This window comes from Bubalus bubalis, chromosome 2 (assembly GCF_019923935.1).
Source record: "Bubalus bubalis isolate 160015118507 breed Murrah chromosome 2, NDDB_SH_1, whole genome shotgun sequence".
Taxonomy (NCBI): domain Eukaryota; kingdom Metazoa; phylum Chordata; class Mammalia; order Artiodactyla; family Bovidae; genus Bubalus; species Bubalus bubalis.
In genome coordinates, this window is record NC_059158.1 from 113,596,542 (window position 1) to 113,624,418 (window position 27,877).

General features: G+C 42.0%; 1 protein-coding gene across 1 annotated transcript in view; it reads left to right on the forward strand.

Annotated features, from left to right (window-relative positions):
* Window positions 1-23,555: 23,555 nt before the first annotated feature.
* DARS1 (aspartyl-tRNA synthetase 1) overlaps window positions 23,556-27,877 on the forward strand; it is a 65,073-nt gene continuing 60,751 nt past the window's right edge. The window contains exons 1-2 of the mRNA XM_006049146.3: window positions 23,556-23,764; window positions 25,779-25,836. Coding sequence (XP_006049208.1) covers window positions 23,699-23,764; window positions 25,779-25,836 — 124 coding nt within the window. The 5' untranslated portion in view covers window positions 23,556-23,698. The remainder of the gene's footprint in view (window positions 23,765-25,778; window positions 25,837-27,877) is intronic.

Genomic DNA, 27,877 nt, shown 5'->3' on the forward strand with positions numbered 1-27,877 from the left:
AATGATACAGTTTTGGAACTAGAATGGATTTTAGTGATTAACTAGTTTCAATCCTTCATTTTGACACTGAGGTACATGAAGCTCAGTGACATTACTATAAATAGACTCGCTCAAGGTCATAAACCTCATTAAGAACTGAGCTAGAAATCTACTTATATTACAGTGTGTGCTCTGTAAAGCAACAAGAAAAAGCTTAAAAAGATACGCTTACAAATATTGTTATTTTCTTATAAAAAAAAAACGCCATGGTGTTCTAGTTTCCTATTGCTGCCTAACAAACCACAGCAAAACTGAGTGACTTCAAAGAACAACATATCTGTCATGGTTCCACGAGAGAGAACAACGCTTGGCTCTGCTAGGCAGTTCTCAATTGGAGTGTTTGGTGCTGTTGCCATCAGATGGTAGCTGAGGCCCGACATCTAAGAAGGCTCCTTGATTACCATGTCTGGTACCTGAACTGGGATAGCAGGGAAAGCTGGGGGCTGGTCAGACATCTCTCTCCCTCCATGAGGATACGTTGGGCTTCTCACAACCTGGTGGTTCCAGGAAGGCAGATCTCTTACATGGCAGCTGGCTCCCTCCAGCACAAGTATTTCAGGAGAACATTGTGAGTCTTCTTATGACCCAACTTCTGCTACATTTTATTGGTAATACAGGACCAACCTAGATACATGGAATGTGGATTATAAAAAGGCATAAGGGACTTTCCTGGCGGTCCTGTGATTAAATGCCACACTTCCACTGCAAGGGCACAGGTTTGATCCCTAGTTGGGGAATCAAGATCCCACATGCCACATGGTGGGAGTCAAAGAAAGCAGGGGGTGGGGAAGGCATGAATACCAGGAGGCAGAGTTCATTAGGGACCATCTTTAGAGACTGCCTAATATACATGATTTCACCACTACTCTTTAGAAATAAATATTTTAATATTCTAAAAACAAAGAGAAGTAATTCTAAAATCTATGGCTGTGCTCAGGTAATATCAAGGACTGCATGAGATGGTAAGAATTTGGAGTTAGAAAAGCCTGAATTCAATTCCAACTATTATCATTCATGGAGACCTCAAGCAAGCAATTCAGAGAAGGCGATGGCACCCCACTCCAGCACTCTTGCCTGGAAAATCCCATGGATGGAGGAGCCTGGTGGGCTGCAGTCCATGGGGTCACTAAGAGTCAGACACAACTGAACGACTTCACTTCCACTTTTCCCTTTCATGCATTGGAGAAGGAAATGGCAACCCACTCCAGTGTTCTTGCCTGGAGAATCCCGGGGACAGGGCAGCCTCATGGGCTGCTGTCTATAGGGTCACACAGAGTCGGACACGACTGAAGTGACTTAGCAGCTTAGCAAGCAAGCAATTAATTGCTTAGAGTCTTGAGTTTCAACATTACATAATTAGAATGACATTGACTTCAAAGGATTATCTTTAAAAACTAGATAAATGATGGGTGTTAAGCTCTTTACACATAATAAGTTGCTCAATGCATTTCGGTTCCTCTTACCCTAAGCCATCTTGGAATCCAGAAATCTAGCCAGGTATTCACTGAACATATGTTTGTCTGATTGACCAGGTTCTGTCATTGAATTGTTATTGGATCATTGAATGCCTTATTCAAACATTACTAAGACACATTCCCTTCCTTCAAGGAGCTCATACTTTGATGAAGGAGAAGAAAATATAAACACAACTGTAACCTAGTGAGAGGGGTACTATAATGAAGGCTCCAATGGGATTACAAAGGAGGGAAGAGTCCACACCCAAGAGGAGTCCTCAGGGAAAGCTTCACAGAGAAGGGAATACAGAGCAGTATCATAAAAATTGGGTAGGAGTTTGCCATACACAGTGGGTGGGAAGGGAAAATCCGTAGAGCAGAAGTCGCATGTGCAAAAGCACAGATGGTCAAGACAGCATGAAGAGTGAAAGCAGCTGGGTTACACTGAAGCAAGGAACAGTGGGAAATGAAGTCAGGTAGAAGCCTAGGTAAGGGGGCCACCTTGAAAGCCATCATGGTGGCCTAAGGAAGAGACAATGGAGGCTGGAGGCGGAGCTACGTGGAGATGAAGAGGAGCGGGATCAGAGAGAGGGAAGACTGGCTATCCACTGGGAGGGAGAAAAGAATCCAGAGGCAATGCCTATATTTCTGGCTGGGATGATGCAAAGGATGGTATAGTCATCAGCTTATAGAGTGTATCCAGGAAGAACAATGGGCAGAGTGGTAATGAATTTGGATTGGGACTCTCCAAGTCTGAGAAGTCTGTAGGACATTCAGAACAGAATTGTTCCACACACAGTTGAATTTAGGATTCTAGAGCTTATGGAGTGGGTTGGGCAGGAGAGAGAGATTTGGGAGTTACCTGACAACTTGGAGAAGTCTTCTTAAACGTTAATCTTTTCTTACTAGCCAGGTAAATAAATGATGTCTGAGGTTTAAAGATTGCTTAAACAGCTGTAGCTTTGGGCTTTTTTTCTTATTCTACACTTTTCTTCTTAGTTAGAAGATGTATGCAAAGGAAAGGAAGCATAGCGGTTGGTAAAGGACTGCAGGTCTACACTATCTTACAACTCCCATAGCAGGAAAAAAAATGTTTAATTCCTGTATCACAAACTAACAAGATACATCAAACTTAAACTGATGGTCCATTTAGCTAATTCCATAATGCTGCTGCTGCTGCTGCTAAGTTGCTTCAGTTGTGTCCGACTCTGTGCGACCGCATGGACTGCAGCCCACCAGGCTACTCCATCCATGGGATTCTCCAGGCAAGAACACTGGAGCGGGTTGCCATTTCCTTCTCCAATGCATGAAAGTGGAAAGTGAAAGTGAAGTTGCTCAGTCGTGTCCGACTCTTCTTGACCCCATGGACTGCAGCCTACCAGGCTCCTCCATCCATGGGATTTTCCGGGCAACAGTACTGGAGTGGGGTGCCATTGCCTTCATAGTGATGATTATGATGATTATGAATTCCATAATAATCACAACTAAATCATATACCAAAAATAGCCCATTTTCATTGGACTTGATTCTCCCTAGCTTTCAAGGGTAGCAAACAGAGTTAGGGTCTAATAAAAGTGACAGAATTATTGAGACATTGGCTTAACTATTTTCACTAAAGGCTAACCATTTGTCCTTATTCTTCTCAAGACCCTATAGCAGCAGCACATTAAACATTAGAGGCTATATATTCTCATTCCCATTCTTCTGCGTTCCAGCATAATCTGTTATCAAACTTTTTGGAGCTTCAGATTCTCCCAGGAAGTTTTTTTTCTTTTTTAAATCCATGTTTCAGAGCCTCAGCCACAGTGATTCTCATTCAGTAGATCTGGAGGTAGAGCCAAGGTATCTGCAATTTTAACGAGTTTCCCAGATGATTCTGATAAAACTGTATGACCAGAGGCAAACTGAATCATTTCTTAGGGCCCAGTTTCCTAATCTATAAAATGACAATGGCACTTGCCTTAGTGGTATGGATCATGAATTGGGTGAGCCCTGGTGGCTTGGATGGTAAAGAATCTGCCAGCAATGTGGAAAACCTGGGCTCGAACCATGGGTTGGAAAGATCCCCTGGAGAAAAGAAGGGCAACCCATTCCAGTATTCTTGCCTGGAGAATTCCATGGACAGAGGAGGCTGGGGAGCTACAGTTCATGGAGTCGAAAAGAACTGGACAATATAGTCTAGCCCTTCCCAAATTTTAATTTGCATGCAAATCACTGGAGATCCCCTTAAATGTAGAGTCTGATTCAATTGTCATATAATAGGGCCTGAGGCATTTCTACCAACTGAGCTGTTGCTGCTACTGCAACTGATATCCAGACCACATTTTGCATCACAAAAGTATAGAAAATATTAGAAAGTAAAGACAGAATGTTCTGTCATCCTTCACTGAAAGAGAAGTGATATTTTTCCTGAAAATACAGATGAAAGTTAAAGGGAATGGTAGATGATGGGGGACTTAGGATAAATAATGATGTTGGGGAATTCCAGATGTTAAATATTATTCAGAAGAATCTATTATGTTCCTTTTAGCATATAGATTTAAAAGTTAAAATATTGTCATCAAAATAATCTAGATAAAATAAGAATTTCTTTTGTAGTTTATTTAGAAGCAACTTTAACAGATTTTACAGAACAAGTTTTTCTGCTCACAGCTAAGTGCTGCTGCCCTGCCCCAGGCCCCCACCAGCCCTGCTTTCCCCCGCTTGCAAACATGAAACTGTTTCCACTACCTCTGGCTCCCTGGGATTACTGCCCACAGCCAGAGCTCAGAGCTGCCTACCATGGCCTCTCTCGCGCTTTCTCTTCATCCTTGCTAACCGATGTTGCCAGCGTTCTCCATTCCCTTGAAAAGGACCCAGGACTTGGCTAGACTGAGAGGGGAAGCAGATGACTAAGGACAGCAGGGAGAAGGGGTATGGAAGATGCCTGTTGCCTCTATGGTGCTGCCTGCTTTGTAGCCTTGGAAGTAACAGACAAAATCTGCTTCCCCTCCTCCCCACCACTCCCAGCTCTAGAGGCAGGGATGGGAACTGAGTCATTTTATGTTATAAACCATATGGCTTTTTCTTTTAAGGAATAATCTTCCTAGAATGCATCCAGAGTACAGCAGAGTTAAAAAAAAATAAAATATGAAAATCGGATGCCTCTTTGCGTAAACTGCTATACCACACGATAGATCCCTTGTTTGTTATCATAAGCACGTGTTTCCCCCAAATTTCCTGTTTTTTAGATGATTTGTGAATTGAAAATTTTGTGCATGGAAGGAAAGCCACATTATTGAAGCTGTAAACAATAGAATGACTATGGCTTTAATCCTTTGAATACGACTTTGTTTCCCATTGACCAAAAACTTCCTAAAGGAAGGAAAGCTAGAAACATTCAGGAAGGATTTGTATTTTATTTCATAACAGCTTTGTGAAGAGGGAAAATCATTTGGAAACCTTAGATTCCCTTTCCTGGTTGATGGGCATCAGAACACACAGCCGTGCTGGGCTCTGTTTGCAGACGGTAGCTTCCCGCCCACCAAAGACTTCCTGACCTCAGTGCCAGCTTTGTTTTATTATTGTCACACTGACACCAACAGACGTTCATCCTGTGCCAGAGTTTCACATATTCCCTGGACACACTAGGAACAGGTGCACCCACCATTCATCTCAGTTTATTTACACAGATCAAAAAATGTTTCCCTAACATAGTCTGTTGCATATTCTATAATTCATGGATTATCTGTTAATTAAAGGGATGTAATAACAACAATTGCAAAATTAGTCATCATCCATTGAAATCTTATTAATAAATCACTTTAAATCCTCTCCCCTGAGGACTGTATTTTCATTTACTTTATGCACCAACAAACATGCTATTTAAAAATAAGGTACAAACAGGGAACTGTACTCAGTGTCTTATAATAACCTATAATGGAAAGAATCTGAATATATATATATTTAGTTTTAATATGTATGCATATGTATATACATATATATATATAACTGAATCACTTTCTGTACACCCAAAACTAACATTGTAAATCAATTATACTCCAATAAAATTTTTGAAAATGAGTATATATTACAAGAAACTAGAAAACATTAAACTTGGTAGTGAAATGTTGAAACTTTCCATATTTTAAAAAAAGTTATTAATTAGCTGAATTATCCTTATAATTTGGGAGATAGGGGTCTGTGGATAAGAGAAACTAGCCTTAAATCCCTAAATGCTGATGTGACCATCCCTGCTTTGTGTGTATTCTGTGCCGGAGGCATAAATTACAGACCCCAGTGCTCGGGCTGTCAGTCCCCACTGCAGAAGCCAAAAGGGCCCCTTGGACACCTGCCCCTTCCAAGATTCTAAGTGATATCAGCCTCATTTAATAAGCCCCACTGAATGAAGAACACCACACACACTCCTTGTGGCCATCAGCCTTTAGGGCTTTGCCTCAGGTATGTGTCTAGAGATGTAATTTAGATATTTGTCATCCTGAGAATTATGTTTCAGGTAGCAAATCCTCATTATCGACCTGCTCCATCAATGACTTCCCAGAGACAGAAGGTGCAGCTGAGGTTAGGCTTTGGTCTTGTCAGCGGTAATTAGGGAAGGCAACACCTCTTCATCCACAAGGTCCTGTCTTTACAGCATTACCTGTGCCAGCAGGAACAGCCAGCCCCCCACTCTGTTAGGGACACACTGGGGAAAAAAGACTGGCTGAAAGACAGGATTCATTTCTACTGCTTTCCAGAGCAGTGTTTGCTTTGTCTTAAGTCAGGGAAGGCCTCCAAGTTACTTTCAGTAGAAGATTTAAGCGACTGTTTCTGTATTCGAGTTTTTTAGTCTTTTGTCTAAGCACGGACCCTTCTGAGTGTCTGTTGCTAATTATGAACCATTTCCCCCCACCAAAAGTGCACGTACATGTAAACACACAAAGTGTCGCATACCATTTCAAAAAGGTCAGGGACTCTTGGAGACCAGGAACCTCAGATTAAGGACATGTGATTGAGACTGAGATACTTTTTAAACTTACAGAAGTCAGTTTCATAACACATATCTCCAAAGCCTTTAGGGGATGAAATTAAAATGAAAGTGTCAAAAAAGATTGTACTTTTCTAAAGTAGTTGTGACAGTTGTCTTTTTTCCTGAGCAAACATTGTATCAGATCAGATCAGATCAGATCAGTCGCTCAGTCGTGTCCGACTCTTTGCGACCCCATGAATCGCAGCACGCCAGGCCTCCCTGTCCATCACCAACTCCCGGAGTTCACTCAAACTCATGTCCATCGAGTCAGTGATGCCATCCAGCCATCTCATCCTCCGTCGTTCCCTTCTCCTCCTGCCCCCAGTCCCTCCCAGCATCAGAGTCTTTTCCAATGAGTCAACTCTTCGCATGAGGTGGCCAAAGTATTGGAGTTTCAGCTTTAGCAACATTCCTTCCAAAGAAATCCCAGGGCTGATCTCCTTCAGAATGGACTGGTTGGATCTCCTTGCAGTCCAAGGGACTCTCAAGAGTCTTCTCCAACACCACAGTTCAAAAGCATCAATTCTTCGGCGCTCAGCCTTCTTCACAGTCCAACTCTCACATCCATATGTGACCACAGGAAAAACCATAGCCTTGACTAGACATACCTTTGTTGGCAAAGTAATGTCTCTGCTTTTGAATATGCTATCTAGGTTGGTCATAACTTTCCTTCCAAGGAGTAAGCGTCTTTTAATTTCATGGCTGCAGTCACCATCTGTAGTGATTTTGCAGCCCAGAAAAATAAAGTCTGACACTGTTTCCACTGTTTCCCCATCTATTTCCCATGAAGTGGTGGGACCGGATGCCATGATCTTCATTTTCTGAACATTGAACTTTAAGCCAACTTTTTCATTCTCCACTTTCACTTTCATCAAGAGGCTTTTTAGTTCCTCTTCACTTTCTGCCATAAAGGTGGTGTCATCTGCATGTCTGAGGTTATTGATATTTCTCCAGGCAATCTTGATTCCAGTTTGTGTTTCTTCCAGTCCAGCGTTTCTCATGATGTACTCTGCATATAAGTTAAATAAACAGTTAAATAAACATTGTATAGTTGAGCATGAAACACCAACTCCAACCTTTGCATCTTACACTCTAAGGTAGTATGGTAATTCATGGTTATCTAGATGTCCATATATACTGTGGATAGAAATAATAGGTACCCTGACTGTAGCTTAGTTTACATGAAACCAAGAAGTTTGCCTATAGGATTTATTTAGTCCTCACAACAACCACACAAGGTAAATACCACTAACCTTTTCTACACCTAAGGACATTGATGCTCAGAGAAGAAAGCAATTTTTCCAAAGCTACACAATAAACAGCAGAGACAGGACTCTCCCCAGAACTGTTTATCTCCAAAGACCTTGCTCTAAATACACATGAGAATGCAGATCTATCCAATTTTATAATTAGCTTTTTTTTATATCCCCCAGAATTCTTGAGGCAGTTATCATGCAATTAGGGAGGAGAAGGACTTTTAAGTTACTTGAAGCAAAATCACACCCTGTCTTCACAGTAATATCTCTAGAATGTCTGCCTAAGAGGGACCTGAAGGCAGTCATCCAGTTTGGAAAGTGGCACTGGGAGCTCATATTAAGGCTGCAATTGAGTAAGAAACACAGAGGCTACTCCCCACTTTAAGTATGGCTGGCATCACTTTGGCTGCCCCTGGTTTCTGTTATGAGAAGCAGCAGCTGTCCCCTCCACTCTGATGAATGATGAGGGACTCTGTGCTGCACTCTCGCCTGGGTCTCCCTACCTAGCCCACAACGGCACTGCCTTGGTCCTCCCGCCAGCTCTGTTTCTCTACCCGCTTCTCCAGGTGGCTGCGTGCCTGTCACTCTGCTGCCCTCTCTGGTGGCCACATGGGGATGAGAAACCTGTGAAAACTGAGCAAACACTCCATACTACCCACTGTGAATGTAGAAATAGTCAAGCATTTAGACTCCTCTAACATTATGTTTTTCTAAATGTGAGTGGCAGCATGAGACACAGTCCAGAGCCTAGTATTAATAAAAATGAGTGACGCAGTCAAAGCCTGAAAGAACTTTCTTAAAGTGTGAGGATCAAGTAACACAAGTGAAAGAAATTTCACTCGCCTAAGTCACTTTAGGGATAACCTGATGCGCATGAAGCATTTTTTGTGGGAAGCAGTTCGTGGCTGGTGATTCCTTCACTTGCTATTGGACTTCACACAAATTACTTCACTTCTCTGTGCCTTGGTTTTCCCATCTGTAAAATGGAGATAATAATAGCATCTAGCTCAAAGTTGTTCTGGGGGTTAAATATATTAATAAATATATTACATTTAAAACAGTGTCTAACACATGATAAGTATTCAAAAATTGTTATGACTACTTTGGTTTATCATTTGGCCATTTTCATAAACAAAGAAGGGTGAACTATTTAGTCCATAGAGCCAAAAGAATATTGTGAAGTCTCAGAAAGTATGTTACACTTGTCCAGAAGTCTGGGGGTGGTGAGGTAAGCAGGTGAACTTGATGCAAGGCCTCAAAACAAGGTGAGTAGAGCCCCAGCAGGCCAGTTAGGTATTGGACTGTAGCCTGCCAGGCTCCTCTGTCCATGGGATTCTCCAGGCAAGAATACTAGAGTGGGTTGCCATGCCCTTCTCCAGGGGATCTTCCTGACCCAGGGATGGAACCCACGTCTCGTATGTTTCTTGCATTGGCAGGCGGGTTCTTTACCACCAGCACCACCTGGGAAGCCCTTTACTGCATTACAAACCATCTGAAAACATAGTGGTTTTAACAGCAGCAACTTATTATTTATCATTTTTCTATGAGTTGATCAGGCAGTTCTAGTTCAGAGTGCTGGTTAGGGTCCTGAGATGGCCGGAATGTCCAAAATGACCTCATTCACATCCCAACTGGGAGCTCAGCAACGGTTGCTGATCAATGTCTTTCATTTTCCTCCATGAGGACTCTTCACATGGCTTCTTGGGCTTCCTCACAGCTCACAGCATGGCAACTGGATCCAAGAAAGATCACTCTAAGACATGAAAGTAGAAGCTGCAGATTTCTTAAGACTCAGCCTTGAAAGTTGCAAGGCATCATTTTTTTGCTGTATCCTATTGATCAGAATAAATCATTGGCCAGCTCAGATTCACAAATAAAGAAAATAACCTCTTCTTATGTATAAGGGAATAGCACAGTCACACTGCAAAAGAACATATGGGATGGGAGATCTTTTTTCTTGCCATCCTCAAAAACATTCCTAGCTCACAGAATAGGAACTAGATTTTCTTAACTTTTGGATTGAGTGACTCAATTAAGAAGACCTGTCTGAGTTTGGATCATTGAAAAGAGAAATAGATGGAATTAAGTGTTTTAATTTAGCATGACTTGTTGATAAGTGACTTAAAGTTATTCTTCAGAATACAGAAAATAGTTCCTTTGGATCTAAAAGTCATATTTAGAATTATTAATAAGAATAGATAAAGGACATTAGACTGATGGAGAGAATGGACTTGTGGACACAGAGGAAGGAGAGGGTGGGATGATTGAGAGAGTAGCACTGAAACATGTACATTACCATATGTAAAGTAATTAATAGATAGCTAGTGGGGAAGTTACTGTATGGTACAGGGAGCTCAGCCTGGTGCTCTCTGATGACCTAGAGGAGTTGGATGGGGTGGGATGATGGGAGGAAGGTTCAAGAGGGAGAGGATATATGTATGTAGCGTTAGCTGCTCAGTCACGTCCCACTGTTTGTGACCCCATGGACTGCCGCCCACCAGGCTCCTCCGTCCAGGGGATTCTCCAGGTAAGAATACTGGAGTGGGTTGCCATGCCCATCTCCCTGATCCACATTGTTGAACTGCAGAAACCAACACAACATTATAAAGTAATTATCTTTCAACTAAAAATAATTTTTTTTTAAAAAAGGACACTAGACTAGAGAACATAATTATCAGTGAAGAACATTTCTAAAAGTAAAACACTTTTCCTTAAAGAAGAGATAGATGATAAAACTTCACATGCTCCCTGAATGGTGGCAACAGTGAATTTATAGTGAAAAACTGTATTATGTTAAAGTGAACAAAGCAGAAAACAACAAAAGGGCACCTGAATAATGAATAAGAACAGTCAAACAGCGAGAGGCGCATGAGATCCCCATAGTTGCTATTACTATTTGATTGTTTCCCCACTTCCAACCTCATGTACAGTTCTTTTAAAAGTGCGATATACTTTGCATTTGCTTCTTATTTTATATTTCAATTTATTGCAGGGAGGGAGTTTGAGTCCTATTGTAGTATTTCTGGATATGGCTACAGTCAAACATGGAATCACAAAATAAGATTGGACATAATCCAACCAAATGAATTACTATTTACCCTGAACTCTCTAGGTCCCCATGATTGTACAAAGCCTGGTCTTTGCGATAAGTTATAGATGGATAATGTGAAAAAGTCAACAGCAGATAGATTTGGGCAGATTTTTCGATGTTGGGGAGAGGAGAAGGCAATAAGAAATGACACCAAGATTTGGGTCCTGGATGTTATATGAATGGCTATGTTTGCTAGAGTGATTAGCAAGGTAAGTAGGAAGGAAAGTGAATCGTGTATTGCAAGGGAAGATTACAAAAACAAGTTTGAGACTGAAAGAATATTTTAAGACAAAGTAGCAGCTTGCCAGCATTTTCATAACATACTGATATCCTCGGCTTACTTCTATTTGGGAAAGGATCCCCACTCATTCTCCTTTTATGAGACTATAACTTTTTATTATTCATTTTACTGTTTGTCATTTATTGAGTTGTTTCTACCCAGTGTGTTTACAACTCACATAAAATACAGAAAACAATCAAATATACAGAAACAAGCCTGGGAAATGCAACTCACCCAGAGAAAATATCATTAGTATCTAGCGGCAGCTGCACACTGTAAAACAATTGGAATCGTCTCAGCTAGAAGGCAAATGAAAAACAAGGGAAATAAGTATCTAGATGCCTCAATGGAAAACTTTTTTTTTTTTTTTTTTAATAGAAGGTAGTTTTAAATGGGCCGTCAGGGAAAGAGGATAAGTTGTGTAAGTGAGAAACAAGACAATCCATCAAGGACAGAATGCAAAGAAGAGAAAAAGGTAAAAGTTCTCATGGGAACAGGATACAAAGTTGATGACAATGGGCCTTCATAGAGGATGAACAGCAACATAACAATGTGTGCTATGTGTTATTTGCATAAACTCCAAAGAACTTGGCACCATCTACATCACAAACATAAACCAGGAAGTGGGCGGGGGAAGCGTTTCAAGCAGCCAAACTAGGAGTGGGAGTTTTCAACTTTACTCAAGTCCCCAGGCCCTCCCTCTGCAATAATTCCAATAAGCTTCACTACTTTTTTCAAACTCAACCATTTAAAACAAGATTCAAACTCAACATCTACATAGTTTCCACTATAATAATAGTTCATACTTGTTGAGCACTAACTATGCAGCAGGCATTGTTCTAAATTCTATCTGGATGGACTCATTTATCACTTATTGCAACCTTAGAGATAAGGACTAGGATTATCTTCATTTTATAGATGAGGCGAGAAGTTTTTTAAAGTACCCAAAATCACACAACTAATAAGCGGTAGATTGGGGATCTGAACCTAGATTAGTCAGGTTCCTACATCCTAAATAACTAGACTGGCCCCACCCAAACTTGAGTGCTCATCAGAATCATCCAAAAGGCTTTTAAAAACAGAGTGCTGAGTTCCACCCTCAGAATTTCTGACATTAGTAGTTCTGAAATGAAGCCAGAGCCTTTACATTTCTAACAAGTTTCCAAGTATATTAGTTAGCTAAGGCTGCCGTAACAAAGCGCTGAAACCATGCAACTCAGATTTGCAATTTGAACCCTTGTGAGGGGACTCAAACCGGGCCTAAACCCAGACTGGGACTTGAACCCATGGTTTTTTAAATTGAGATCTCACAGCTGGTCTCAGGACTTAATGAAGCTCAGGTTCTTAATGCCTCCTCACTGAAAGAATGCAGTGAGAGACAAAGTGATAGGAAAGAAACAGATTTACTTAGAAACACAGATGGTGAATGCAGCCATGAAATTAAAAGACGCTTGCCCCTTGGAAGAAAAGCTATGACCAACCTAGACAGCATATTAAAAAACAGAGACATTACTTTGCCGACAAAGGTCCATATAGTCAAAGCTATGATTTTTTCCAATAGTCATGTATGGATGCAAGAGCTGGACCATAAAGAAAACTGAGTGCCAAAGAATCGATGCTTTTGAACTGTGGTGTGGGAGAAGACTCTTGAGAGTCCCTTACCCTTCAAGGAGATCAAATCAGTCAATCTTAAAGGAAATCGGTCCTGAATATTCATTGAAAGGACTGATGCTGAAGCTCCAATACTCTGGCCACCTGATGCAAAGAACTGACTGATTGGAAAAGAAGCTGATGCTGAGAAAGATTGAAGGCAGAAGGGGACAACAGAGGATAAGATGGTTGAATGGCATCACTGACTCAATGGACATGAGTTTGAGCAAGCTCCAGGAGTTGATGACGGACAGGAAAGCCTGGCATGCTGCAGTCCACAGGGTCGCAAAGAGTCAGACACAACTAAGCAACTGAGCTGAACTGAAGAACTCAAAAATCTTGGCAATTCACAAAAGGACAAATATTTTATTATTCCATTTATATGAAATACCTAAAGCAGTTAAACCATGAAAACAGAAACTAACATGATAGTTTCCAGGGAACTGGGGAGGGGGGAAATGGTGAGTTGTTCTTTGATGAGTATACAGTTTCAGTTTTACAAGATGAAAAAGTTCTACAGATCTATTATATAACAATGTGAATACAGTTAGCACAGCTAAACAGTACCTTTTAAAAAGTTAAGAGCGTAAATTTTATATTATGTGATTTCTTAATCACAATTTGAAAAAAAATTTGTGAAAAAAATTGCATAGCAAATCAGAGTCATTTAGGCCCACACTTTAGAGGCCCTGAAGACATTACTTTGTTGTATAGAATATTTGCATTGTTCCTCTCACCTTAAATCCCATTAGCTGTTCCCTCACCTGGAATGCTTCTTCCCCAGATATGTTCCTGGCCTTGTCTATGTTTAAATTGTGAAATGTCACCTTCTCAATGAAGCCTACCCTGATCATATTTAATATTGCAACTCACCCCATGCTCCTGCCACTCAGCACTCCCCATTTCCCTTATCTTGCTCTACTTTTTTTTCTTTCTTATTATCACTAACATGTTGTAGAATTTACTCATAATTTTTTTTATTGTCTACCTCCACACCTCTAAAAGGTAAGATCTACAAGAGCTGGTATCTTTATCTTACTTTGTTCCCTGATGTATCTCAAATGCCCAGACTAATGCCTTTCACATAGTTGGCACTTATTTGTTGAACAAATGGATGAGCATTAGCCATGAGCTAAGTGTCTTATGTGCACTACATGTGTGCGTGTGCTAAGTTGTTTCAGTCGTGTCCAACTCTTTTTGACCCTGTAGACCATAGACTGCCAGGCTCCTCTGTCCATGGGATTTTTCAGGCAAGAATACTGTAGCAGATTGCCATACCTATCTCCAGAGGATCTTCCCGAACCAGGGATCCAACCTGAATCTCTTACATCTCCTGCATTGGCAGGCAGGTTCTTTACCACTAGCACCATTTGGGAAGCCCCTTACCTGCACTAACATTATAAAATATGAAAAATGACTTTTGTGTTAGGATGGCAGATCCAGTCTTGCTTCTGGCCCTAGTCCTACAGAAACTAAAATCAGACAGATGGGAGAACAGAAAGGGGGAGAATACCCCCAAAATTCAAGGAGCTGGAAAGCAGACAGACCAGTGCTAACCAATTTTGCAGATATGAAAAGCTGAATCCTAAGGCAGTAGTCAGGAAAGCTGAGAATCAACCTAATTTATACCATAGAAACCTCAGAATATTCAGGATAAGCAGCACCAACTACCTCTGCAAATAGAAGTGGGGAGGAGAACTTACAGGAAGAACTGTGGGAAACTACATGAAAAGTCTGATCCCTACATCCCTCCCTGCTTCACTATTTTGTCAAGAGTCCTCTTCTACCCTGACATGATGTATTCTCTGGAGAGGGTAAAAGAGTGGGTCCTTGAACTTTAGAACCCAGGTACTATACCAAGACTAGAATTCAGTGACCACATGCATGTAGAATGCTGAACGTTCCTAGAATACTAGAAGACCTTTTATCTTCAGGTGGGAGATTAGAAGCACTTTACACTGAACAGTCTGACTAGCCAAAGGGAAAGAACTAAAGATCAAGACACCTAAGGTTGCCCACCAAATGGCCCAACCAGTTTTATCACTGGGTAAAACTTGAAACTGGCAAACTCTGGTCCCACTCCAGTACTTTTGCCTAGAAAATCCCATGGATGGAAGGGCCTGGTAGGCTGCAGTCCATGGGATCGCTAGAGTCGGACACAACTGAGCGACTTCACTTTCACTTTCATGCATTAGAGAAGGAAATGGCAACCTACTCCAGTGTTCTTGCCTGGAGAATCCCAGGGATGGGAAGCTTGGTGGGCTGCCATCTATGGGGTTGCACAGAGTCGGACACGACTAAGGCAATGCAGCAGCAGCAGCAGCTGCAGCAGCAGTCAAATGCTCAGAGCTTCTAATTAGCTTTTAGTGCCCACTTTTAACGTGATCTGACAATCAAAGAATACCCATAAACAAATGAGTGAATGAATGAATGTTGAAACATCACAATATGCAGGAAATATAAATAAATATAAATTTATTTATGCCAACTTCAGTTCAGTTCAGCTCAGTCACTCAGTCGTTCCGACTCTTTGTGACCCCATGAATCGGAGTATGCCAGGCCTCCCTGTCCATCACTAACTCCCGGAGTTCACTGAGACTCACGTCCATCGAGTCAGTGATGCCATCCAGCCATCTCATCCTCTGTCATCCCCTTCTCCTCTTGCCCCCAATCCCTCCCAGCATCAGAGTCTTTTCCAATGAGTCAACTCTTCGCATGAGGTGGCCAAAGGACTGGAGTTTCAGCTTTAGCATCATTCCTTCCAAAGAAATCCCAGGGCTGATCTCCTTCAGAATGGACTGGTTGGATCTCCTTGCAGTCCAAGGGACTCTCAAGAGTCTTCTCCAACACCACAGTTCAAAAGCATCAATTCTTCAGCGCTCAGCTTTCTTCACAGTCCAACTCTCACATCCATACATGACCACTGGAAAAACCATAGCCTTGACTAGATGGACCTTTGTTGGCAAAGTAATGTCTCTGCTTTTCAATATGCTATCTAGGTTGGTCATAACTTTCTTTCCAAGGAGTAAGCATCTTTTAATTTCATGGCTGCAGTCACCATCTGCAGTGATTTTGGAGCCCCAAAAATAAAGTCTGACACTGTTTCCACTGTTTCCCCATCTGTTTCCCATAAAGTGACGGGACCAGATGCCATGATCTTCGTTTTCTGAATGTTGAGCTTTAAGCCAACTTTTTCACTCTCCACTTTCACTTTCATCAAGCTTTTTAGTTCCTCTTTACTTTCTGCCATAAGGGTGGTGTCATCTGCATATCTGAGGTTATTGATATTTCTCCTGGTAATCTTGATTCCAGCTTGTGTTTCTTCCAGTCCAGCGTTTCTCATGATGTACTCAGCATATAAGTTAAATAAGCAGGGTGACAAGATATACAGCCTTGACGTACTCCTTTTCCTATTTGGAACCAGTCTGTTGTTCCATGTCCAGTTCTAACTGTTGCTTCCTGACCTGCATACAAATTTCTCAAGAGGCAGATCAGGTGGTCTGGTATTCCCATCTCTTTCAGAATTTTCCACAGTTTATTGTGATCCACACAGTCAAAGGCTTTGGCATAGTCAATAAAGCAGAAAGAGATGTTTTTCTGGAACTCTCTTGCTTTTTCCATGATCCAGCGGATGTTGGCAATTTGATCTCTGGTTCCTCTGCCTTTTCTAAAACCAGCTTGAACATCAGGAAGTTCACGGTTCACGTATTGCTGAAGCCTGGCTTGGAGAATTTTGAGCATTACTTTACTAGCGTGTGAGATGAGCGCAATTGTGTGATAGTTTGAGCATTCTTTGGCATTGCCTTTCTTTGGGATTGGAATGAAAACTGACCTTTTCCAGTCCTGTGGCCACTGTTGAGTTTTCCAAATTTGCTGGCATATTGAGTGCAGCACTTTCACAGCATCATCTGCACAGCATAAATAAATAAGGATTCACCAGACAACTGATGTGGGTCTCTAACATGAAAGAGACCAAAAGCAAACAAAAAGCTACTTGTAAGACATGGGCTATTCAGAGAGAATACTTTAAAACTTACCCCCCAAAATCACCTTATTAATATGCTCAGAAAGATATTGCATTCATGAAAAAAGATCAGGATTCTATTCTTTTAAAACACAATTCAGAGAACAAAATGGTGTATGGGAAATGATAACATATGACAGCAGAAATGAGAAAATCTCACTTGAAAGATTAGAAGATAAAGCTGAAGAAATCTCCCCAAAGGCAGTTTAAAGAGGCAAGGAGATAGAGAATGGAGAGAAATTATAAGGAAATAAGATGACCAGTTTGGAAAGGCCAGTATTTGAATAATAAGAATTGAAACAAGAAAGCAGAGAGGAATTAAAGGGAGAGAATCATTGAAGAAATTTTTAAGAAAATGCCCCAGAATTAAGTGAGTTTCCAGGCTGCAATGCCTGCTGAGTGTCCAGCACAATGTTGAATTTAGACCCATAGGTTGGTACACATTGTGAAATTTCAGAGGGTTAGGAACAAAGAAAAGGACTAGTGGTAACTTACTTAGCAGATATCCTGCAAACCTTTTTCACATGGGAAAAAAAAAAATCACATACAAAGGATTAGGAATCACAGTGATGCTTCACACCTCTTAACAACAATACCTATACTGGATCCACGGGTCTCATAGTCATTTTCCCGGTCTCTAAATGCATAGTTTGGAATGAACACATTTGGTAGTTGGCAAACCCCACATTGGTTCCTGGCAAGACAGGAACACACAAAGCAAGGCCAAGGTCAAACCCTGACAGATTTGATCAGTCAAGATATAACAACCACTTTTAGATTTAAACAGTTTGCTACTCACTTACACAGTAAAAAAAATAGCCAAAGGTGTCAGCCCACCTTGATCCTTGCCCTTCATACCAAAAAAGGACAACACAAACAAAAGGGACCAGATGACTGAAGTGTGACTTATGGGACACCCTGTTGCTGAGGAGGCTAGACACTGGCTATGTAATTTTACACTGTTTAGCTTCACTAGTGGGGAGTAGGGGTAGGGAGGATGGCAGAAAGCCTTCATCAGACAGCCTCCCAGAGGAAACAGGGAAGCCAGTGCGAGACGGTTTTCATCCCCTCTGTTACAGGAGGATCACAAGGTGTATTTCCAAGACTCAAGATTAGCTGCACTTCAAGCCAGCCCTTGCCAACATGGCTTATATGGATGCCTACAAGGAAGTCAAGTGACAAGGCAGAACTGTTCCCTTACAGTTCTTCAGCCTGTGGGTTAAAGCTATCATATTGCAGAAAGCTAACAGGAAAACTTTTAAATTTGCTTCCCCAGCCTCCAACTAGGATGATGAATCATAAACAGTATCACATGCTCAGGGGAGAATGGCAGAGATGAGTGCATCTCTTGAAGACCTGAGAGCTGACAGTCCCCATCATACTCCTGTTTTGGCTCCCACAAAAACCAGAACGATCTGGGAGGTTGGCAGTTGACTACTGCAAATTCAACCAAGTCGAAGCTTTAGTTGCAGCTGTATCTGCATTAAAGCAGATTAACAAGACCTCAGGCACATGGTATCAGTGGCCACTGATCTGGCAAATTCTTCTCTTCCATCACCATCAGGACAGAGAGCCAGAAGCAAAAGTATTCCCCCAGGCCTATGTCCTAAATAAGAATAATCTATCAAGTTAAGGCATCAAAGTAAGGAAGAAGTGCATGTAGAGGCCTCACAGGCAATGGAAAGTTAAGGTCCATACCCTAGTTAAGGGACAATATATGGGATTTTTGTTCAGATTTCTGAAGAGAAGTTCATATATTAGGACTATACCTAATTGAGGGAATAAAAGCTTTTAAAAAAAAAAAAATCCCAAAATGGAACAGTTTCATAGACTCACTTCTATGTTGAAATCTCATGAGTATGATAGAATGTTTCATTGATCACAAAAATCCAGTGATGGTCCCTCACAAAAGAGTAAATTATCCTGCCCTGTTGAACTCATGAATAGCCATGTGACTTGTGTGGCCAATGAAATAACAGTACAACATGAAACGTGTCACCTCCAGGCAGCCATTTTAAGAGCTAGATTCTCTTTTCCCTGCCTCTGTGATCATGGAAGTGAGGTAGTGTTACTGACACACAAGTCTGTATGTCTGACATACAGTGAGGCCAAACAATACCAAAATATTGGAGGAGCAGAGAAACGTTTATTGCAATGCCATGCAATGAGATGGGTGGTTCATGCTGTAAAAACCCCAAATTCCCAAAAAGCTTTCAGCAAAGCCCTTTTCTAGGAAAGGTGAGGGAGGGGTGTGGGTAGTTGTTGCAAACTTCTTGGTGTCAGAACCTCTGTTCTTGAGGTCAGGTCATGGTCAGGTAATGATGTTCCTGTAAACCTCCACCAAGTAAATATTATTCCCTGTTCTGACAAGAACAGGCAAGGTCCCAAGGCATAACTTTCACCCTCCAAGATATAAGTCCAGGCTGAGAGGAGGCAGATTTCAGCTGACAGCTCCCTAAGGCCATGTTCCCATACTTTGCCCAGCTGTTGTGGCTGAGAGAGCCGGGCGCCTGGGACCCAACTAACCCTCAGGCTTCTAAGCCACCAAAATGGCAGGGGCCAGTTCCAGAAGACTGCAACCCAGGCAGACTGCCACTGCCATTAAATCGCAGAGGTGGCAATGGGAGACAGATTCACCAACTCAAGGGCTGTGGGGCCTTGGTGAGTAATCTGGAGCCATGAAGGACACAACCCCCAGCCTGTTCCCTGTGCCTTGCCACCCCCCACCACCACCCCAGCTCACCCATCAGCCTGAGGCCAGGTAAGCTGGAGGGCCCATAGAGAAGGCCAGGATTTGCCTCTTACCTAAGTCTGCCTGAGGACCACCACACTGAGGACCATTGACTCAATCCTCCCAGTAACAGTTGCTCCTTGACAGTTAGTTGCTCCTTGACAGTTAGTTGCTTGAGGGAGGGGCACACTACAGATTGACCAATGGCTAAGCAGGACCACTAACGGTCACTCATTGACAGTTGCTTGGGGGAGGGGCCCACTGCAGCACCAACCAATGGCTGAGCAGGACCACTAATGGTCACTCATTGACAGTCGGTCGCTAACGGTCCTGTGGCAACCGCTGCCTAGTAAGCAGGGTTGAGGTTAATGGGCGGGTGCCCCCAAGAGCCACGCTAAGGGCTGTGCATGGCCAGGCTCTCGTAGGAGATAGATAGTCCCTGGGCTGCAGAGCTGGGGTTTGTCAAGTGGAATAAAATTGAAGCTTTGCTCTTACCCAGACACTCCAAAGTTAATTCTCCTGAAGTAAAGAGATAAGGTGACCACTCCTGAAGTTAAGGAAAACTTCCCTGTCTGCACCTGCATAGGAAGGCTCCTTGGGGGTCAAAAAGTGAGGGGGTACCACCCCATAATAAGTATGGCCATGCACCCGCTTGCAAGACCTCTGCTATGGAATCCATCTTAGCAAAAAGATGTGCACACAGGTTGGGAAATGTCCTAGAACAGATCAGGTATAAAGAAGAAACAAGGTAATTGGCTAAATGTAAACCAAGTCCCAGAAGGACTATCCTGTATGATTTAAATCACCTCTTTACTATACTCCTCCTCGTTATGGGGGATGCCCATACCCTTTGTCTCTGAATGTGTATTTCTGCCTTGTTTCAGTCTCAAATAAAATGGTTTCTCTGTGTGCTGTCCCACTTAATGTGTTGTGTCTCTAATAATAAACTTTGTACCTGTTTTTACAAGTTTTGCCTCCCTGAAACATTCTTGTTTTCAATAAGGGTAAGAGCCAGGGAAACTTTGCTTTTAGCTTCTAGCCCCTGGTGGTCTAGCAGCTAGGATTCCTGGTTTTCACTCAGGTTGTGCATGCATGTGTGCTAAGTCGTGTTTCAGTTGTGTCCGACTCTTTGTGACCCTATGGACTACAGCCCGCCAGACTCCTCTGTCCATGCAATCCTCCAGGTGAGAATACTGGAGGGGGTTGCCATGCCGTCCTCCAGGGGATCTTCCTGAAGTAGAAATCAAACCCACGTCTCTTACTCGTTTGCTGCATTGGCAGGCGGGTTATCACTGGCACCACCTAGGAAGCCCTTCATCCAAGCTACCCAGATGTAATTCCTAGGGCCATCTATCCATCTACAGAGCCACATTCAGCTGTTTGCATCTCTGTCCTTTCCTTCCCTCCATCCTGATCTAAGAATAAATGATATGCCCAATGTTGGTCTTTCAAAAAAATTACAGGTAAAATTTTCTTTCTTATTTCCCTGGGATGTGTATGGCATTTGCATGAATATTTAGGGCAAATCTCTTCTGGGCTCCCTTCTACTGTACAATGTCAGCACCAAAATCTCCACAGTGACTGAAGTAACTGCCTCTTTATGACGGTACCACATCAGCCATGTGCTACTGGAGAAGTCTCAGTTCCAGGACCAAATCATAGGTCCTTATTAAATGGGTCCTTACAATGCCCAGAAATAATACCAAATACCAAATAACCTGAAGAACTATAAATATTTTAACCTTTTCTATTCTCCTCAAATCACCAATCTCCCTTTTCTACCTCCCCTGGAACCTCCAAACTCATCATTCATAACAGCCTCCTCTTCTAGAGAAAACAGAAGTCATCACATGGGAGATCTCTCATTGCCCTAAAATCAAACATCTACCACTATCCTAGCATCCTCATCTCCAGCTGAGATAGAGGAATTGTTCCTCTTCCCCTTGTCCCACCTCCTATCTCTCCCTTATTAAAAAACAAAAACAAAACCTTATACCATCACTCAATCCTTTTCTGTCTTGTATATCAATCTAGTTTTTCATGAATCTTTCCCATTAGTTTTTAAATGCACTGAGATATTCTCTTTAAAAAAAGCTTCACTTATTCCTTATTAACTACCACCTGTATTTTTCCTTCCGCTCCCATCTTATCTTCTCATTATCTCCAAAAGACAGGAAAGGCAGTGAGGTACAGTGGTTAAGAACATGGATCCTGGCACCACACTACCTGCTTTGAAATACATCATTTAACGACCCTGAGACCATGGGCAGATTACTTCACTTCTCTCTGCCTGAATTTCCCCATAGACAAAAAGATTCTAACACTGACACTAGGGCTTAGCACAGAGTAAGCACTATATAAAGGTTGGCTGTAATCACTTTTATTTTTATTTCTTTACTTTCACTCACTTGTCAGCCCATCCTTACCCCATCACTTCACGTGTTTACTAAGAACACCAATGATTTCTATGTTGCTAAATCCAACAACTATTTTTCAGTTACCATCTTACTTGAAGCCCAGGCAGCAATTGACAATGTTAACACTTTCTTCTTGGAACATCCTCTTCACTAGTCCAGGGGCATCAATTACCACCTACCCGGCAGTGTCGTCTTCATCTTTATCTGCCCATCTTTATCTTTATCTAGACCCCACAAAGCTAGAGGTTTCCTGGACATTCTCCCCTTAAATGTCTCAAAGGCATTTTATATGCACTACGTCCAAAACTGATCCAAGATCTTTCTCTCCCTAACCCCCTGCCTTGAATATTCTTTTGTCTCTTCACCTGGCTAACTCCTACTCCTTCCTTAGACTTCAGCTGGAGTTTCTCAGAGAAGCCTGAGGTGAATGCCTTCAAAGAAAATTTTAGCACTTGGTACCTCTATTTCACACCTGCAATGAGATGGTAAGTTACACGAGGGTTGGGACCATGTGTCTACTCACTATCCTATCCCAGGACATGAATGCAGTAACCTCCACAACCCGTTCAGTCGTGCTAGGGCCTAACGGCACTCTTGAAAAGTATAAACTGTGCCACTTCGCGCCTGGTTAAGATTACTAGAATAATTAAAACATGGCAGGGTGCAAAGAAGTCTAGCAGAGGAAATAGTATTTTACCAAGCTTCTATATTAGTTTCAATTGCAATAAGAGGTTCGTGGATGAGAAAAAAAAAAAAGCTTAAATTGGGAAGATTAATTCATTAGACAACCAACGCATACATTGCCTTTAACAATGCAACCAGACCAGTTGTGTGGCAATCAGTGCAATTGTGTGGAAGGTTTTGCCATTGGGTTTACACCTCACAGGTCTTACCTTTCCCTGCTGGCTCAGAGGGTAAAGCGTCTGCCTACAGTGGGGGAGACCAAGGTTCGATCCCTGGGTCAGGAAGATCCTCTGCAGAAGGAAATGGCAACCCACTCTAGTACTCTTGCCTGGAAAATCCCATGGACGGTGGAGCATGGTAGGCTACAGTCCACAGGGTCGCAAAGAGTTGGACAGGACTGAGCGACTTCACTTCACTTACACCTCACATGTGACTTGGACACCAGTATTCATTCCTACCTCAACAAGCCACCTACCTATAACCCAGCACTCCTGTGTCCCACTACGTGGCAGCTTTTTGCGAAGTCTGCCGTGAGTCCAGGAAGCTACACTGCCGCTGGGGAGTACTGACGGAGAAGTTCAAGGGAGGACAAGTCCTGAGCGTGTGTGGATGTTTTAGCAAACAGTTTGCTCTCAAAGCGAGGAGGAGTAAATACGGCTGAAAAGAGAACACAGTAGACTTCGCAGGTGGGATATAGCTGAAAAACGAATGAGTGCGAGAGCGTGCCAACTGGCATGCCCGGGACCCTTCCCCTCCGAGTCCATCTCGCGAAACTGTAACTAATTCCCGGGGATTCCCTCTAACTCCAGGCAAAGTCCCGTAAGGGCGGGGCAAAAAAAGGAGACTCCGGCGCGCGGCCTTCAGCCTCCGGGATCTCGGGATCTCGAGAGAACTGAGGTTATCGCGATCTTTCCGAGCCTACACTCCACGCGGAGTCCGAGCTCGTGTGCTGTGACCGGAGTGCAGGGAGGGCGGAGACTGTGCGGGAGGGAGAAGCCCCTTTGGCCTGCCCTACGGAAGCCTGCGAGGGAGGGTGGTGATCGCTGCCCAGTCTAGTTGTCCAGATGCCCAGCGCCAACGCCAGCCGCAGGAGTCAGGAGAAGCCGCGGGAGATCATGGACGCGGCGGAAGTGGGTTTCCTCCTTCTCCGGGCCTGAACAGACCCTTGGGCCGGATCGCGCTGGGAGGGAGGGGGAGAGCGGGGCATAGGGTGAGCGGGGGCCCTGGCCTCTGGATCCCTGGCAGCACTTTGCCTTGTAGGCCACGGGCCTGGGGTCCGGGCGTCCGGAGTCTTCAACCGGGCCTCCAGGGCCCTTGCCCGAGCACCTTAGCCAGACCCACCCCGGATCGCATTTCTTACTGGGGAGCCTGGAGGCATGGCTTTCAAGAAGCGTGTCTCTGAGCTGGAAGGCGGGGGAGGGGGGCGCGGAGGGCGTGAAGTACCCACTGCCCCGGAAGTAGGAGCGGCCGGGTCAACCTTAAACCTCGCTGGGTTAGGCACGTATTTCACGTACTCCATCTCTTTCCCCGGAAATCTTTAATGTCCACTGATAATCGATTTTTGCTCAGCACTCGTGTACCTAATGTTTTTCCAGTAATGACAGTACTTCGTAAAGCGGTCTGCCACTATAATGACCGTTTTCCATGTGACAGCTTTAGAGAAAAGCTGTCATTTTTATTTCCTTTCTTTTAAGTAATCCAAGTGAGGTAGGTGGGGAAGTTTGTAGGGAATGCGTTTGAGATGAAGTGACCGCAGATCATCTATGTAATTCATAATACCCTGTAGTCCATCAGTGCTTTTCAGAAATGAATGTTTGAAACCGTTCTACAAGTGATGTGTGCTCTTAGTGAAATTGAGATTTCTACCTAGCTGCTAATTTTTCTATTGAAGAGACATGAATTTGTGATAATCTGCATAAGGAATAGATCATTTTAAAAACATTAGATGGAATAGGGTTGCTGAAATATGAACAGTAGTAATAAGTGATCCCCTTTTTTCTTTTCACATGCTGTAACCTTTTTATGCTGCCCTACTACATTTTGTGACTGTATAGTAGGACTGGGGTTGTCTTTGTCTTTAAGGTGTATTTTTTTTTATTTCGGAAAAAAATTGTTCATGAAGCACCTTAACATGTTGTTTGGTTTGTTTTGGTATAAATACAGAATTTAATATCTTCCAAATCTAAAGGAGAGGATTCCAACAGATAACTATAGTGACAGAAATGAATTGTTTTATTCACATCCTAAATTACCTTGAGGGAAACCATTTTTGTGTATTCTTGATCTGATTAAGTATGTAATCTAGCAGTGTGCCTTTGCAAATAGTGTAGGTCTATAGATTATCTAAGGTAGACACTGTGGCAGTTATGTCACTTTATAGCTGGAAGGATCTTAAGAGATCATTTTCTTGGTAAAGTGAGATTAAAATAAAAGGCCGCTTACCAATTTAATAAGTATAGTTTGTTAATAAATCTGGACTCTAGGCCTCGTTTTTCCTGTTCCTGGCTTAAAATCTGTAATAAGAATTTTGGTGTCATATTGTCAGTGTTGAAGCACATGCAACCTGATATCCTGAAGACGGTTTTAGAACAGGAAGCTGGGAAATTTTTTGATGATATTTTACAAAAGGAAAGTTGTAGTTAGCTTTTATCCAACATCTCTGATTTCTAAAAACTGGACATCTGGTGCTCAGAAAGCTTATCCCTAACTGTTGGTTCTCTTTGAACATCTCTTCCTGTAATAGGAAGTTAATAAAACTGTGGTATCTCATCCTTCTCCCTTCAAAAAGAGGAAATTTATAACCCTGCTTTGAAGTAGTTTAATCTCCTTTTTGAAGAAAGTAGTTAAGATGTGTTGTACATGTGTGTAAATTTTATTTGAGAATGCTGTTCTGTATGGTATATCAATCCAGGAGTGGTGATCTTCAAAATAAATTATCCAGAAGCTGGGTGCTTATCCTTTTTCTATGGAGTGCATATTAAATGATATGACATATTTCCACAGGTTAAAACTACTAGTTTGAATTAATAAAATAGTCCTGAAAGTTAAAATGAATTCATCTTTTTCTATTGTGTTTCTGTGTTTATTAATACTATGCTATTAGTGTTTAAATAAAAAGTCATAATGTAAAAACTTTTTTTGTAGGATTATGCAAAAGAAAGATACGGAGTATCTTCAATGATACAATCACAAGAAAAACCAGGTTAGTAGTTATGTGATAATTTAAAAAGGCTTTTTTTACTTTCTAATTCCAGGAAAGCTCTTCATAAAATTTTAAGTAAGGCTGACATAACTGAAAACATAACTCTGAAGGCATAATTCTGAAAAACTTAAATGGCAAACTTATGCCATTGTTGTTGTTTAGTTGCTAAGTCACCTCTGACTCTTTGAGACCCCATCCACTGTAGCCAGCCAGGCTCCTCTGTCCATGTGATTTCCCAGGCAAGAATGGAGTGGGTTGCCATTTCCTTCTCCAGGGGGTCTTCCCAACCCAGGGATGGAATACACATCTCCTGCTTGGCAGGCAGATTCTTCACTACTGAGCCACCTTGAAAGTCCAAGCATATGCCATAACCCTGTGCAAATATTATCAATTTAGGGTCCCTAATCTAGAAAAGGAAGAAAATACATTAAATTAGTATATTTTAAGGGGTAAATTATATTAGAAAAATATTCCTAAGTGATCATGTAAAAAGATTTGACTCTGGCCTAGGAGATAAAAGATAGTTAATAGTAGCTGCTTTCTTCATATGCAGCCTTTTTTGCATGCCTCATGAAGCTACCTCTTTTAGTACTCTCCTTGACTTATATAACTATTTCTTTGAAAATGATTTAATTGTTTCTCTCAGACCTGTAAGTTTGCTATTTGTAAACATTTGTTTTCCTTTTATTGGTTTCTTTTTGTTTGTGTCTATTTTTGTTCTCTTTTTTTCCCCCCTATTTTATATATGCAATTTCAACAAGTTTATCCTACTCAACAATTTAACAATCATTTTTCTTCTGGTAGACACCCCAAAGCTTTCAAGCTTTGGTACACCTGCAGACCTTTAGGCTCTGGCCCATTGGAAGCACCAAATACTGCTAATATATATGCCTGCCTGTGAATTTTATGCTTTGAAAATAATATACCCCAGGTCAGTTTTAATTGTTATTTTAGATTTAACTCATTGCATGGTTGCAACATCACTTTTCCTCCCCAACTTTGTTGGGAAAATGTGCAATGAAAGACCAAAATAGGTTGCTCAGAATAAACCATTTCCAAAAGATAAAGCTAGTGAAGTAAAATAATTGAGTATAAAATGGGATAGAAGCAATATGCTATAGGAGAGGACTACTACCCCTGCCAGGACAAGCAGAAGAGGTCATGTGAGACTTTTTATCAGCTTATCTGTCTTCCTGAACTGTACTTCGTTGAGCTCTAACATCAAAAATCTTACTGGAGTTTGACTCCTACATAAGCCTCAGTCACCCTTTGCCACAAATATTGTTCCCATTTAGCTATCAAATCCAGACTACTGTTATAACAGTAACTATAACAGTTATAAGCTTTCCCTACCAAAAGAAAGCTTAAACTACCTATGTAATCTGATTACACTAAATAACAGCAAAATTCTACCCTTGGTTTTACCTCTGTTAAAATCAGAAAATTTTGTTCAACATAAAGTTATCTGTCTGCTTCCATTTCTTCAAATTTCTTTTATTCTAATATGAATGACTTAATTGTGGAGGAGGTAGTAGGTTTTCAAATTGAAACCCTACTGCCACTAATCTTTGCCTTAGCCACTCATATTGGTGGGACTGTGACATGCACCTCAGCTATGTGTGGATACATTAAAGGTTGAGAACGCCTATGCTACTTCATTGGAGTGCCACATGAAAGAAGGGCCATTATTCTTTCTTTTCCAAAGTACTATTAAAATTACTGTAATCATGATGCTTACTAATAAGTCTATTCTTTTAGATTTATTGTTTTGTTTTGAATTTTGATTGTCTAGTAAGTTGTTTGGAGAAGGCAGTGGCACCCCACTCTAGTACTCTTGCCTGGAAAATCCCATGGACGGAGGAGCCTGGTGAGCTGCAGTCCATGGGGTCGCTAGGAGTTGGACACGACTGAGCAACTTCACTTTCCGTTTTCACTTTCATGCATTGGAGAAGGAAATGGCAACCCAGTCCAGTGTTCTTGCCTGGAGAATCCCAGGGACGGGGGAGCCTGGTGGGCTGCCATCTCTGGGATCGCACAGAGT